The following is a 14907-nucleotide window of genomic DNA, read 5'->3' on the forward strand; positions in this document are numbered from 1 at the left end:
CGGAAGGAAGGTGTCCTGAGTGACATCCTGGTCTACAAGACCAGGTGAGGAAAGCTGTCAGGTGGCCGACCAAGGAAGCCACTGGCCTTTGCTGTCAGGTGTAGACACGTGGACAGTTAGAATCCTGCACCAGCATCAGCTGTTATGAAATGTCGAGTGAGAAAAAGAGAAGTATCTAGATGTCCTGAGTTACTATTTCTAAAAAGTCAAGTGATAAATGATATATCTTCTCAAATGTCTCCTCAAAATACTTGCTTAAACAAACAAACAACCCACCCTCTGAACCCCATGTCCCGCCAAGGACCTCTGATTTGCAGTCATAAGTTCAATGAGAGAATTCTGAGGAAGTGGGAACTTTATATAGTAGATTCTGACGATTGCAATACATTAAATTTTTTATAGAATTGTGTTCTATCATTCTATTTATTTATTTGGCTTTGTATGGTAGAGTTCGAAGGTGCCAGTTGGTGACATGGGATGTCCATGGTGATACAGTAAAGGAGGGGCCTATGCCCCCAGACGTCCTTTCTCGGGGTTATCAGGTTAGACTTTTGACTTACAGCATGATTTCAAAGAAGGTAACCCGTAAAACAGTTCGAGACCTACTTTATTTGTGGATGATAATATGGTTCCAAATGGAGGTGGATTGTAAATCTTCCTTTTGTTGACTAAGTATGTTATTATTAGTGTTTGTTTATGCTCTGGCATATGTCATTCTGGTCCTTAGTTAATGCCTTTTTAAAAACCCTGCTGAAGCTGTCATGCATTTAAAATGTGATGTCCTGTGTTCTTTTTTTTCAGTGAATGTCATGACAAACAAGCATTTTACCTTTCTTTAAGGCACATAATTCTAAAATACATAACTTTACACCCTGTAGCCTACACATATAAAATTATGCATGTATACATGTGTATACACACAACTGTGCGTGTGTGTATACATGCATGCGTCTATATTTTAGCTTAGGGTAGATCACCGAAAGTAAAACTGTGCTTCAGACCGATTGTATTTCTGACTCTCGATAAAGCCTTGGTGCCTTTCTTACTGAGCTGAGGGAGCCCCTTGTAGTCTCTGTACACCAGGGCATTTGTCTGGCATTAACCTGATGGAGCCTTATTTTTGTTGATTACTCAGGCACATTATGGACCTATATTCTTAACATAATCCTTGGTGACTTTTGCCAGCTACCAATTCCACTACCGAAAGCAAGCCTACCCCACCCCATGCTGTTTTGCTGTTATCTCATATATGCTCCAAGAGTCTGGGAAGTCAGATTTCCAAGCTTGCTAGGAATTACCATCAGCCAACACGCAGGAAGTTTCAGATGAGAGCTCTCAGTAGTGAATATGGAGTGCAGGTGCTTGTGGCACCGAGTTTGTGGCTGGCACAGGTGTCTTTCTGGATAAGTGGGGTGCCACTTGGATCTAAGAGCATTTTTAAGTGACGTGTATTCAATAAATCTCACAGGATCTGACCCTGAAAAGCAGCCTCTTGCTTTCACCTACTGCCCTCCAATACTGACCCAGTTTTAGAGTTTTTTTCCCACATGATTTCCTGCATTTGATTCTTTAGGACCGTAAGAACTTTCCTGTAGAATTCTTCCAGTTCTAGGTGGTATTCTAAACTATGGCATCATTTTCTTACAGAGACAAGGTAGCCACATTTTTACACTGATTAACTAAACAAAACTTATTTCAACTTTAGTTAAAATCTTTTTCACAAATAATTATTATAAATGTTTGTCAACAGATTAGTTTGGGCAGATTTTAAAAATCGTAAAGCAGCAAAAAAACAAAAAAAAGAAGAAGAAGAAGAAAGAAAGACCTTCACCTAACATCGTATCTTCTTGGTTTGGGCTTGTTGGGAAACTTTAAGAGTCAGTATATTTTAAAGGAGTGGGTTTCCTAGCTGGCATTTCAGTCTGTCGTACTCTTCCAACTACACCCAAAACATAGTCAAAAGTGAAGCTGATGCAATGTTTATAATGTATGCAGTCATCATTTGGGAGTCACAGTAGAACAGATATGAAATCATTGCTTTGGGTTTCTGGACGACATGGGAGAAACTATTGGTTCCCAGATGAAACGTAGCAGAGTAAACCTCAGTTGTGGTCTCGGTGTATGTGTCTCTGTGAGTGAGCTGTACACACAGGGTTTCAAACCACCATTTACAGTGGCTTGGAGGGCTTGTGTGTCACAGCATGACATCATGGCCACGTGTCCCTGTGCGCATTGGCCTCTGTGGGGAGAAACTGCTCGCCCACCAGCATCAGTAAACTCTAGTAAGTGCAGTGGGTTCCTTTACATTTTTATTTCCGGTTACACTCCTCCCCCACCCATCTCCTGCCTTCTCAGAGTGGTGTTTCTTCTTCTGCGATAAATCATTGTCTGAAGTAGACCTGAAATTACAGAGCATCGGTGCAGTCCTTTTTTGGAGGAGGGGAGCAGATAATCATTTTTGTGATGGGGAGCTCACTTCTAGGTAACAATTTATACTTAGGCCTTAAATGGTGTAAAATGACATAATGGAAAATACCTTGGGGGTAGGGTAAGCGTTTCAACAGAAACAGAACACCTTCCGCAAACCACTGTACAATTAGTCCATTGTTCTGTACTTAAAAAAAAAAAAAGAAAAGAAAAAAGAAAGAACTTTCCGGCACTGGAAAAAAAAAAAAAGCACTTGAAAAGGTAGACTGAAAAGGCTTAAGTTTCAGAAAGAAATGCCAAGGATTCAGAACTATCAGGCTGCTTCACTTCCATTTTCTTCTTATTGTTTTTTAACCTTTAATTTAGGAAAAACTAAGTTACTGTTGCGATTCTTTAGCAAGGGGTCACACTGACCCTGCATTGTATAGGTTGTGAAAAGCTGGATGTCCCCCAGGAACGCCGGGCATTTCCTCCCCAGTGGGCCATCAGACCCACTGCCTCTGATAGGGACGGGGGGGAGGGCTAGACTGCAAGTAAAAGGTTCCCGCCTATGTGGAGGAGAGCAAAAGGAGCACACATGGAGGAATTAAGTTCCGAGCAGTGAGGGACAGAGACTTAATTAAGATTGAGGACAATCTCCTCCATTTTTATGGAGGAGGGGTTCTTGATTCTGGATGGGTAATGAAGTATTTGAATGGAGGGAAAGGATAGAGACCCTTCCAGCCATGGAGTGATAGATGGGTCAGCTCTGGAGGCTTGGAATTCGTCATGGGGGGGGCATTGGCCATGGTACTTGGGGGTACACAGGAGATAAGGTTTCCTGGCCAAAGAGTCAGGTCAACTGCACAAACCAGGTTTGCAGGGAAGGAGCGGAGGAGGGCTTCGAAAGCCTGACTGGGATGTCTGAATGGAGATGGAGCCAACGTAGCCACAGGGAGCCTGTCTTGGACAGCATCCGAGTCCTCCTTTTGCCCGCGGCCTCTGTTCTGAGGAGGGAAGAAGGGAAGACGGGTAGGAATATCTTGAAACTGAATAAATTTGTCTCATTTTACACTATTGGCCCCAAGTCTCAGAACATTCAGTTTCCTCCTCTATGAGCACATATGACTCTGAACTTGTCTTCTTAGAAGGTCTAGAATTTCTATGACCAGACTCAGGACAGAGACCCAAACCAACATTGTTTTAGCCGTTTTGGCCCTGCAGAAAGAGCTTTATCACACTCATTTCTCACTGCACCAGTGGCACAGTTGAAGTTAAGAGTGTGTCCATCACAGATGTACAAAGCAAAGACGTGCACATAGTCCGTCAATAGAAAAATGACACCATCTGTTGGCAATGTGGAAAATGACATCATGAAGATGTCACTGAGGGTCAGGTGTTAAATCCAAGATCACAAAGGGGCCTGACTTTCTGATTGTTGCTAGATTATAAAGAATGCTAATTATAAACGTCACTAGTAGAAAAATTAGTGTCTATAAATTGTATTTCAGCTATTCCTTTTCCAATAGGTAAAATGTTTGTATATATAAATCTCAGAATGGCAGAAAAAGACCAGAAATTGTGGCCATATGTTGAAGGTGATAGTAAATAAAGTAGGTTTTGTTATATACTATGTGATATAATTTATGGAGGTACAAATGCATTTCTCAACCTCGGAAGGTGGGAGGCATATGAATGGCCGTGAGTGGGAGAAAAAACACCTTGATTCTTGCCACAGTAATCTAAAAATCCAATTCCCTATTAAACTACAGTCTTCTTAAACCTCTTTGTTTGCGCCTGGTTTTAGTATTCATGAAGCCCTTATATGCATTAAAAAATAAAACAGTGACCCAGTAAAACAGAAAAACTCGCCCATCCCTTTGACAGAGGATTTTCGGTTAATTTATGCAGGCCCCTTTGCACTTCAGCATTTTCCCCACTGGTTGCTAGGCAACCATTTGAGTTACTGCGCATGCCTTTTTTATGATAACTGTCATTATGATTATTTTTTAATTATACAACTGGGACTATGGATTAAAACAGCATATTGTCACTCATTCTTTGCTGCTGCTTCTAGCATTCTGGCATACTCCGAAAATCACCTTCTGAAATTTACATGGCAGTGATTTATGGTTATTTTTTAAATATTTCTGGCTTCACAAAAGAAATAGAGATGGCATCATAAGAGAAGCAAGATTTTTGTGGAAAAAATGACTATACCATATATCCCTCCAGCTGTTATTGATCTAGATAGGCCAAGTCAGATATTAGGCTGGTGAATCTAAATTATGTATATTTTGTTCTTTTAACCATGTCTGCTTCTAATATAAATGACGTTAAAAGCTTGTATTGCTTTATATCCTGTTTTTTTCAAAATTACAGCTAAGCATTTGTTGCTGTTAAATGTGCTGTCAGATAAAGCCACCATGCATTTGGGGGAGGGGCCAGCACCAGTCCAGAAACACCAGGCATCCTCACTCGCTAAATACGTTTGTTCTTTTCTGCCCAGATTGCTCCATACACACAAAAGAGCAGGTAGGTGAGGTGACGAGCTGTAATAGTAATAAAGGTACACAGTATGTAAAATACTCGAAAAGGAACATGACCGAAATGATAGGCACTCACTAGGTACGTACAAACACATTTCATTTGAGATTCCAGAGCATATTCTAATATATTTTCTAAATATAAAGTGACTTTGAAGACAAAGGATTATGGAAATAGTCTTTTTTTTTTTTTTTACCAACTCAGTTATTAGTCATTTAAAAATTGAATTTTGGTTGAATGGGATATTGTAAATGTTTCTATCGGAATGAAAAGATATAATGGCTCTGAAAGAAATCTACAGTGGACTTCTCAGATGTGTGACAGAAGTGGGGACCTACGGTATTTTCATGTGATTTTGGAGTTCGCAGAAGAGGCGTTAATCTCCAGTAGAGTTGTAGAATTTTCCTTGGCATAAAGAGCCCCACATCGATATGCATGGGATGCCAGTTTGCTTTTTTGACAGTCTCTAAAATGAAATAATACCTTTCCTCAGTAGTGTATGATCTGTTATGTGTCTATTTCCCTCACCCTACAGTTCTGGGCGACAGCTCAGTGAAGTCTTCATTCAGTTACCTTCAAGGAAAGAATTACCCGAATACTATGAATTGATTAGGAAACCAGTGGATTTCAAAAAAATAAAGGTAGATTTTTTTTTTTACAAACTTTTTTTTTTTTTTTTAAATAACAACATGTAAATTCACTGAAATGATGATAGTTAGGAGGTGGCAGTGGCATGTTGTCACCAGAAAGGTTGGGATGTCTTGTGCCTTTATATGATGTGTGTTATTTAATCGTTAAGCTGAGAGCTCCTATTTTATTATATTTTATTTTATTTAAGAAGTTTCAGACCCATTGCTCTTTCTGTTTCCCATCATGTGCTCCTTCTTCCCCCTTGTTAGAAGGAACATGAGTGGGAGGGTGGGCTCTGTGAATGGCGCCCCCTGGAGTTGTGCAGGCCCACGTTCCTGGCAGGGCTGTATGCTGAGAAGACAAAGGGAAAATCAGCCTTTGTGAACCAAGAAATGAGTGTTGTATTTTTCTCTCCCTCTTCTTTCTTCTGTTCTTTTTCCAAAACTTTCATTAGGAAAGAATTCGTAATCATAAGTACCGGAGCCTGGGCGACCTGGAGAAAGATGTCATGCTTCTCTGTCATAACGCTCAGACGTTCAACTTGGAGGGATCTCAGGTGTGTCTTTAGTTGTCTGAACAAATTTTCACCTTAAATGTCTTATGTTCTTTTAAATAAAACATTTCATTTTCTACATTTGAACCATTGTCACTACCCTGGCAGAAGAAAAATGAAAATTAAAAGCCTATATTCCATGCTACCTGTGTAAGTAAATGGAGGCTTTGGCATTTTCAAATTCATGCCAGCTCTTCTGTACCACGGCTACACTAACGCCTACTCACACTTCCCTTAAAGGCTTCGCTTTTAATTAGAGGAGGAATTCAAGTAAATCACTCAATGTAATGCTCAAAGGCAGGAGGTCCAATTTTGACTTTTATAGAGATTGTATATTTCATTACATTTACCTTCATTTTTCTGATCGTAACCATGCATCAAGAGTTGAAACTACTATGATTTAAATCAAAAGATATATATTAAAAAAATTGCCTTAATTGCCTACCAAAAAAATTGCTTTTTATAAGGCCAATTGTAATTCTTTTTATCCCCCATCTCCACAGTAAGCAAGCATAAGAGTATATAGTGACACTGAATTCATTAAAAATACAGTGGACCCTCAGTTCTCAAACTTAATTCATTCTGGAAAATTGTTCGAGAAGTGATTTGTTCGAAAACTGAATTTCCTTTGTTTCCTGAGAGACTGACCATACAGGTATTAGCCTGAAAGGGTTGTCCTTGTCCAGTAAATAACCGAGACCCGAAGTTTTGTCAACCGATGCACTGAGACATTTCTCCGTGAACAACTTGGTCAAGAACCAAGATGTTCGAGAACCGAGGTTTGACTGTAACTACAGGAGGACACTTTCACTTTAATTATACCTTAGTTTCACTCACCCTTTGCTGGAACTCCCATTTTCCTATCTGTTTTTCCGGCCTAATGCTCTCAGACCCATGAATTAAAAAGAACAAGAAGAGAGGTCAATATGTCTGCCAGCCAGTGCAGTGTCAGCCACCATTCAATTCCTTGGGCTTCTTTCCCCACCGTGCTTCTGGACCTTTGTGTCAATTCTAGTCACTAAACTGGGGAAGAGGGAATCTTCAGAGCGTGTCTTGAACAGACTGTACATTTCTAGGTTAATTGCAATTAACAGTATTAGTATTTTGACTGCAACGGGTCTTGAAATCAAACCTTGCATTTTCAAGAAACTCTTCAAAGAGAGATAAGACGAAAACCAGGACACAGAGAGTAAATATACGAGTCAACAAGGAAATCTTTGTGTGAATGTCTGTGTACAGTCTCTGGGTAGATTTTTGGGTTCTTTATGGCAACATTGTGACAAGTACCCTGTCCCTTTCCAGCCCCGCAGCCTCCTTCTCTGACCACACTCACTGTCTCACACCTGAAACGGCCTCTTCACTGGCTTCCCTCCCAGTCCATCCGGGATGGCAGTTTATCTTTCTCTGACCACCACCTCATCTTGTCCATCTACTGCCCACCAAGCTTAGCAGTTCTCCATTTATTATCAAATTCTAGAGTAAATTTCATCTCCATAGGCTGTTTTCTAAAGCTGTACATTACCCTGACTCTTTAGCCTCATTTCCTGCTGCTCCTCAAACTAAACAGTTTACAGTCTAGTCAGACTGGTCCCTTAAACACCTGCTTTCCCTGATACGCCTGCAGTTGTGCGAAATAGTGCGCAGAGAGAGCCCGAGTGTCCTTTGTATCATCATAAGATAGTAACGCGTAACACAGTCCAATACTGTAACCTGAACGTTGGCATTGGTGTCATCCCAGGTACATCCTTTTTATTCTTGCCTCTTCACCTTTCTCACTTGTTCTTTCCTAAAAGTCCCCTCTCCTTTCTTACCCATGATGGAGCCCCCCTCACCTTTAAGGTCCAGCTCATCTCTGATGGCTCTAGCTAGTTCCACCCAGGGGCCCCAGCCCAGTGCTGTCCCCAGGTCCTGTGTCCTCCTACTGGACTGGGGGGTCCCTACAAGTTGCTGGTGTGTGGCTCATCTTTACAATAAGAGAATACGTTCTTAGAGAGCAGAAATCACTTTTAACGTGTTCTTTATTTTTTGCTTAGCTGTGGTAAAACACGAGATTTATCATAACTATTTCTAAGTGTGCAGGTCAGTAGTGTTAAGTACATCCTCACAGTCGTGCAGCAGATCTTCAGGCTCTCCCACCCTGTAAAACCGAGGCTCTGCACCCATTTACAACTCACCTGCCTTCCCCTCCCCAGCACCTCTCTTTCTATTTCTGTGAATTTGACTGCGTTAGATACCTCATGTAAGAGGACTCCTTTAGTGTCCGTCTGTTTGTAATTGGCTGATTATTTTACTGAGCTAATGTCCTCAAGGTTCACCCATATTGTGGCATGTGGCAGGAGTTTCTTCTTTTTAAGGCTGAATAACATCCCACGGCATGTCAGCCACACTTTGTAGTCTATTCATCCGTCAGTGGACATTTGGTTTGCTTCCACCTCCTGGCTATTGTGAGTGATGCTGCTGTGCGCATGGGTGTGTGGACCTCTCTTCAAGCCTGCGTTCAGTCTTTTGGATATGTGCCTAGAAGTGGGATAGCTGGACACATGGCACTTCTCCTTTAAACTTTTTTTTGAAAAGGAACATTCCTGAACTTTACATTTCTCTCAGCAGCTACACAGGGCTGTGCTCAGTTACGTGCATGCGCTAAAAATGAAGTATTGATTGGGATAGTGTTGGTTGGTACTGATAAACTCACTAATAAAGGATAGCCTCCATTTTGTTAGGGGAATTGCATTTTTAAAAAAGGTTGCTTTGCTGCACTATTTGGTAGATCAATTCAAATAAGAAATGTAATTTTTAAAATACTTTTGTTATTGAAGTTGAGAGGATATGTTATGGAAGTCCACCCTTCTTTCCCAAGTTCACAAATGCGCACACACAGAAACACACACAGAAACACACACAGAGTGAAATTATTTCAACTGCGTATGGGCTTTTTTCTATAAGAATACGCGTGTCGATATCAGACAGGGGTGTTTTCCTGCAGGCATAAAAGCTAACGCTGACGTTTCTACTAAAATCCACGTAAAATAAAGCTGGCGTGTTGCATAAGGAAGAGAAGCGCACGCTACAGTTGTGAATCTTGGGCCCCCCGCTTGCAGTTTTTAACAGATGCCACTTCGCCCCTTTAGATCTATGAAGACTCCATCGTCTTGCAGTCGGTGTTTAAGAGCGCACGGCAGAAAATTGCCAAAGAGGAGGAGAGTGAGGAAGAAAGCAATGAAGAGGAGGAGGAAGATGAGGAGGAGGAGTCAGAGTCGGAAGGTCAGCTCCAGTATCTGGTTCCTCTCCTGCTTTGCCCCTTACCACCTGCATCAGTGTTCTCACAGACGGTAAAAGTCAGATGTTAGAGACAGACAGATCTGGATTCCAGTCTTTGTTCTACTGTGTCCTTGCCGGGCAACCGCAGGCAGTGCACTTAACCCGGCTCAAGCTCAGTTTGTTCCTCTGGAAAACTGAGATGATAAGCACGCTCCAAAAGCTTAGCACATGGGCAGGCTCAGAGCAAATGCTGCCTGTAGGTTGGCTTCGAAGATGAGTGTAATGTATATTTCCTATCAACATTGCAGGTGATACGTCCCACCTGTTCTCTAGCACAGTGGTTTTGATAGCTGGGCTCCCCCCAGGTTTTGGATTGGTGCCTTGAGGTGGGATCTGAGAGTGCGCATTTCTAACGGTTCCCTGGGGACTCAGCTGCTGCTTGGCCCATGACCACATGCTCAGAAACACTGCTTTGGAAAATGATCGCCCTGTTGAGTTGGAACTGGGGACTCTAATCCATCATGGATCAGATACTGATCCTGTCTTTATTCAAAATGTTAATATTTTGTTCATCCTGTATTTTTGGCATTGATTTTGAGTTTTTTTAAAACATTGCATTGGAATGTTTGTCTTCATTACTCAGTTTCGATGCCCTTTTAAAATTCTGCACCCGAGGGAAGTACCATAGTCCCAACTTTGGTTGATAACCTTAGTCTTCAAAAGTTCAAACTGCCTTCAAGAGTCAAAAATGTCTTCTTACCTAATTATGATTTCACCCCATGCCTCCTCTCAAAGTAATAAATCCCAGTAGTTTGTGGTCTGCTATGTAAACAGTACAGATACGCTTTTCAAACTTTTAGAAGATGTGTTCCTAATTACATACTTACTAGAGACAACTTGGAAAACTACTTTTTAAGAAAGGAAAATCTGTATAATTTTATTATCCAATATACATTTAACATTTTAACTTTCCTTCCAGTTTTTTCTATACTTAAGGATTTTGTTTATACACAGTTTTATAGCGCGATCCTTCTACTTATTGTGAGCATTTTCCCGTAGCAGTCGGTGTTCTTCCACAGCAGTTTATATCGCCATGTGTGATGTTCCCAGCCATGTTGAGCTCACTGTAAATAACGCTGTCCTAACCGGTCTTACCCATAAACCATTGCAGGCAGGTTTTAAATGTCTGATGCGTACGTCCTGCCACGCGGCTGGAGTTACATCCTGTACAGTCTGTTTCCCCATATCCGGTCTCATTCTTTTGAGTGATACTGCCTTTTATTTATTTAACCATTTTCAATTTTATATGATTATTACCTAGTTCTCGTATCCTAACATTTGATGAATAAGTCTGCATTATCTGAGCTGGATATTTCCTTTTTTAGAGCCAGATTTCTAATCTGTTTTCAAATAGCTGCCCTCCCATCCCATCTGTCAGTTTAGCCTCTTGTATCTCTCTCGAGGCTTGGTGTATTAACTTCCTATTGCTGCTATAACAAATTGCCACAAACTCTGTGGTTTAGTTAAACAAAAATCTAGGATCTCCTAGTTCCGTAAGTCACAATTCTGATATGGGTGTCTCTGGGCCAAAATCAGGGAGTCAGCAGCCTGTGTTCCTTTCACTGGAGGCCCCGGAGGAGAATCCACTTCCCTGTGCATCTCTTTGGCACTTTCTTGAGCCTCCTCCTCTTAAACTTTCTGTTTTCTCTTGAGGTGTAATTTATACATAACATCATATTAGTTTCAGGTGTACAACATCATGATTTGTTATTTGTGTATATTGTGAAATGATCACCATTAGCCTAGTTAACTTCCGTCATTATACATAGTTAGAAAATTGATTTTTTGTGTGTGATGAGAACTTTTAAGATTTACTTAGCAAATTTCAGAATGTAAAATACAATGTTCTGAACTATACTTATCATGCTATACCCTAGCCCTATGTATGACTTATTTATTTTATAATTGGATTCTGTACCTTTTGACACCCTTCACCTATTTTGACACCTTACAACCTTCCCCCTTGACCTCTGGCAGCCAGCAAATCTATTCTCTGTATCTATAAGCTTCATTTTTGTTTTTAAGTTTCCCCATATAAGTGAGACCATACGGTATTTGTCTTTCTCTGACTTACTTCACTTGGCATAGTGCCCTCTAGGTCCGTCCGTGCTGTCGCACATGGCAGATTTTATTCTTTTATGGCCAAGTTGTGTTCCATTTTATATATATATACACACACATATATATATATAAAATCTCACATTTTCTTTACCTATTCGTCTGTTGATGACACTTAGTAAATAATGTTGCAGTGAACATGGGGGTGTGGGGGTGGAGGTATCTTTGAGTTAGTATTTTCCTTTCTTCTGATAAATACCCAAAAGAGGAATTGCTGGATCATTTGGTAGTTCTTTTTCTTTTAATTCTCACCTGAGGATATGTCTTTTGAGTGACTTAGGGAGGGAGGAAGGGGGGAGAGAGAAAGAGAGACACATCAATGTGAGAAAGAAACATTGATCGGTCGCCTCCAGTACGTGCCCTGACCAGGCATCAAACCTGCAACCATTTTGGTGTTTGGGTTGACGCTCCAGCCAACTGAGCTGCCTGGCCAGGGCCGCAAGTTCTATTTTTAATTATGGGAGTTTCCTTCAGGATGTTTTCCATAGTAGGTACACCAATTTGCATTCCCCACAAAGAACACTGGGTTTCCTTTCGCCACATCCTCACCAACACTTGTTTCCTATACTTTGGATGATGGCCCTTCTCACAGGTGTGAGGTAATATATCTTATTGTGGTTTTCATTTGTATTTCCCTAATTAGTGATGTTGAACACCTTTTAATGTACCTATTGGCCATCTGTTGGGAAAATGCCTATTCAGATCCTTTGCCTATTTTATATCAGATTATTAGGTTTTTGGTTAGTGAGTTATATGAGTTTTTTTTATTAATTCCTTATCTAATATATAAGTAACAAATATTTTCTCATATTCAGTAGGTTAACTTTTCATTTTGTTAATGGTCCCCTTTGTGCAAGAAGCTTTTTAGCTTAATGCGGTCCCACTTGTTCATTTTTGCATTCACAGCTTTTGTTTTTAGTGTCAAATCTTGATCACTTCCCAGATTGATGTCAGAGAGCTCACTGCCTCTGTGTTCTTCTAGAAATTTATGATTTCAAGTCTTATGTTCAAGTCTGTGAGCCATTTTGAGTTAATGTTCTCGTAATGTGTAGGATAGTAACCTAGTTTAACCCCCATGCGTGCAGCTGTCCTGTTTCCCACACCATTTATTGAAGAACTCTCCTTCCCCATTGTCTGTTCTTGACACCAGCAGATATACGAGCCTGTGTTACATTTAGGACGCGCCGAAAAGACTGTTTGCTATTAGGCCACAGAGAGCAGCATTGAGTCCAATATATGCTGATCCATATTCAAGTGGATTCCTTTCTGCTTCTGGAAGTTGATTAATTTTTCTGGTTATGATATCAACAATTTGTTTTTCCTTGACAGTACCAGCTGATTCATGATTTTCCGTCTTGAGTCTTATGCTCTTCTCCCAGAATCGGTGCCTCCTCCACGCTTCCTCAGCCACCAAAGCTCGCTGCAACCTTCACTCAACTTGCCCGGGCGCAGCCATCTTTGATTCCACAAATCACTTTTGACACATTTGATCAGTCACAGCACCTTCTCCATACACTGCACAAATCTTTTTTTGCATTTCAGTTGTGTTTTAACCTTTCTTGAAATAATAAAGCACAATATGCCAAAAATGTTGCATATTTTCTTCCATCTTCAATATTAAAATGGCTGCACAAAAGTTCACCAATTTTGATAAGTTTCTTTTTAAGTACACACTGATATGACAGCAATCACACTGTAATCTATCAAAATTGTTTCAAGTGAAGTTAATGACAACGAGGGCCTCGTAGAGCCATTGTACAGAAAAAAGGTAACAGGCTTTTTGGCCAGACCAATAGTTTGAAATCAGGGAGCGTGGTGCCTCCAACTTTGTTCTCTCTCCAGATTGCTTTGGCTATTCATGGTCTTTTGGGTTTCTATATAAGTTTTAGGATTACTTGTTTTATTTCTGTGAAAATACCACTGGAATTTTGATAGCGATTGCACTGAGTCTGTAGATTGCATTGGGTAGTATGGATATTTTAAAATATTCATCTTTTCAATTCATGAGCATGAACTATAATATGTTTCCCTTTATTGGGGTCTTCAGCCTTTGTCATCAATGTCTTGTCATTTTCAGTGGCCAGGTCTCTCTCCTCGGTTAAATTTATTCCTAGGAATTTTATTCCTCTTGAGACCCACCAAACATGATATTCTAGCAAAACTAGTTTGAACGAGAGACCCACATCCTTCCTCAGTGATTTCATCATCAAACCCTAAAAATGATATTCTGTGGATACTTGTCCCAGAACAATGCCATGGAGCAGATTTTCCTTATACTCCGGGATACATACCTATATTTATGTTTTAGCACTTTGGACATTTCTAAGCATTTTTATGTCCATCCTCAGAATAGCCCTGTGAGAGTGGAATGAATGCTGTCTCTCGGGGCTGATGTAGCAGAACACTATTAGAAGCTCACCATATGGACATGTGCACCATACCTCCTCCAGATTCTGCTAAGATAGGCCAACAAATAGCTTTAAGGCACTTTGTTTGTAGAGGCAAAAAGCTGGGAACTTTAACACCCATCACTACAGAACTGGTTAAAAAACATTCTAGTGTACACATTAGGTGGAAAGTTCTCAGGCTGATACATAGAAATGTCCCGCTTATCTGGAATATGGGCACATAAAGATCCCTTTGGGGTAAGTGTATAAAGCACATGTGTGTGTGCACTTGAATTCTTCATAGTCTTTCTCTGTAGAAGTAGAGAATCGTACACGCACAGGATTTGTTTGTAGGTGTGGATGTATACTTTTTTCCTGGGAATAAACAGAGAACAGCAGGGTAGAGACTGGAGATGGGAAAGGAAGCTTTCATATTCATTTGTTTGAGTGTTTCATTTTTATTTTCCATTTTGAACCATTCTACACTGTTCAAAGTATTATTCAACTATTTGAATTTTCTTTTTAAGTCAACTGGAGTTATCTACACAGTAAAATTATTGGCCTTTTTTTTTACCCTTAAACTAATTTATATTTTTTAATGTCAAAGTTCTATTAAATAAATGCCTATTCTCCCCCACAAAGTAGAAAGGGCAGCTCTCATTATCCTGTTTAGGAAGATCCCTGTTCAGCCATTAGGAGACACGGGAAGGACCCAGCTGCCCTCTGTGGGACCTCGGTTCCTCTTGTTGCCTGTTTAAGGTAACAGTATAAGTTATTATCCAACTGAGACATGTTTGCAAGTGAAAGTGAACGGAGGGGGCACCAACTAGACAGGACGGCAGGAAACAGGTATGAATCAAGAATGGTCTGTACATTCCTGGACATCATCTACCTGTGAACAGATTTCCTTGCGACCCCTCATTGCTGTCTATTGTGTTTTCGCTATAG

The 14907-nt window shown here is 40.5% G+C and overlaps 1 protein-coding gene across 8 annotated transcripts in view; it reads left to right on the top strand.

The window, feature by feature from the left end:
* Window positions 1-14907, top strand: part of SMARCA2 (SWI/SNF related BAF chromatin remodeling complex subunit ATPase 2) — a 158373-nt gene that overhangs the window by 140920 nt on the left and 2546 nt on the right. For 7 of the 8 annotated variants that reach the window (XM_053924100.2, XM_071221521.1, XM_053924107.2 and 4 more), the window contains 3 exons: window positions 5489-5594; window positions 6038-6139; window positions 9265-9397. In XM_053924100.2, coding sequence (XP_053780075.1) covers window positions 5489-5594; window positions 6038-6139; window positions 9265-9397 — 341 coding nt within the window. Of the gene's footprint in view, window positions 1-5488; window positions 5595-6037; window positions 6140-9264; window positions 9398-12901; window positions 14896-14907 lie in introns of those variants that run through there. The other variant, XM_071221523.1, reaches the window with a different exon arrangement.

The sequence above is a fragment of the Desmodus rotundus genome, chromosome 1 (assembly GCF_022682495.2).
Source record: "Desmodus rotundus isolate HL8 chromosome 1, HLdesRot8A.1, whole genome shotgun sequence".
Taxonomy (NCBI): Eukaryota; Metazoa; Chordata; class Mammalia; order Chiroptera; family Phyllostomidae; genus Desmodus; species Desmodus rotundus.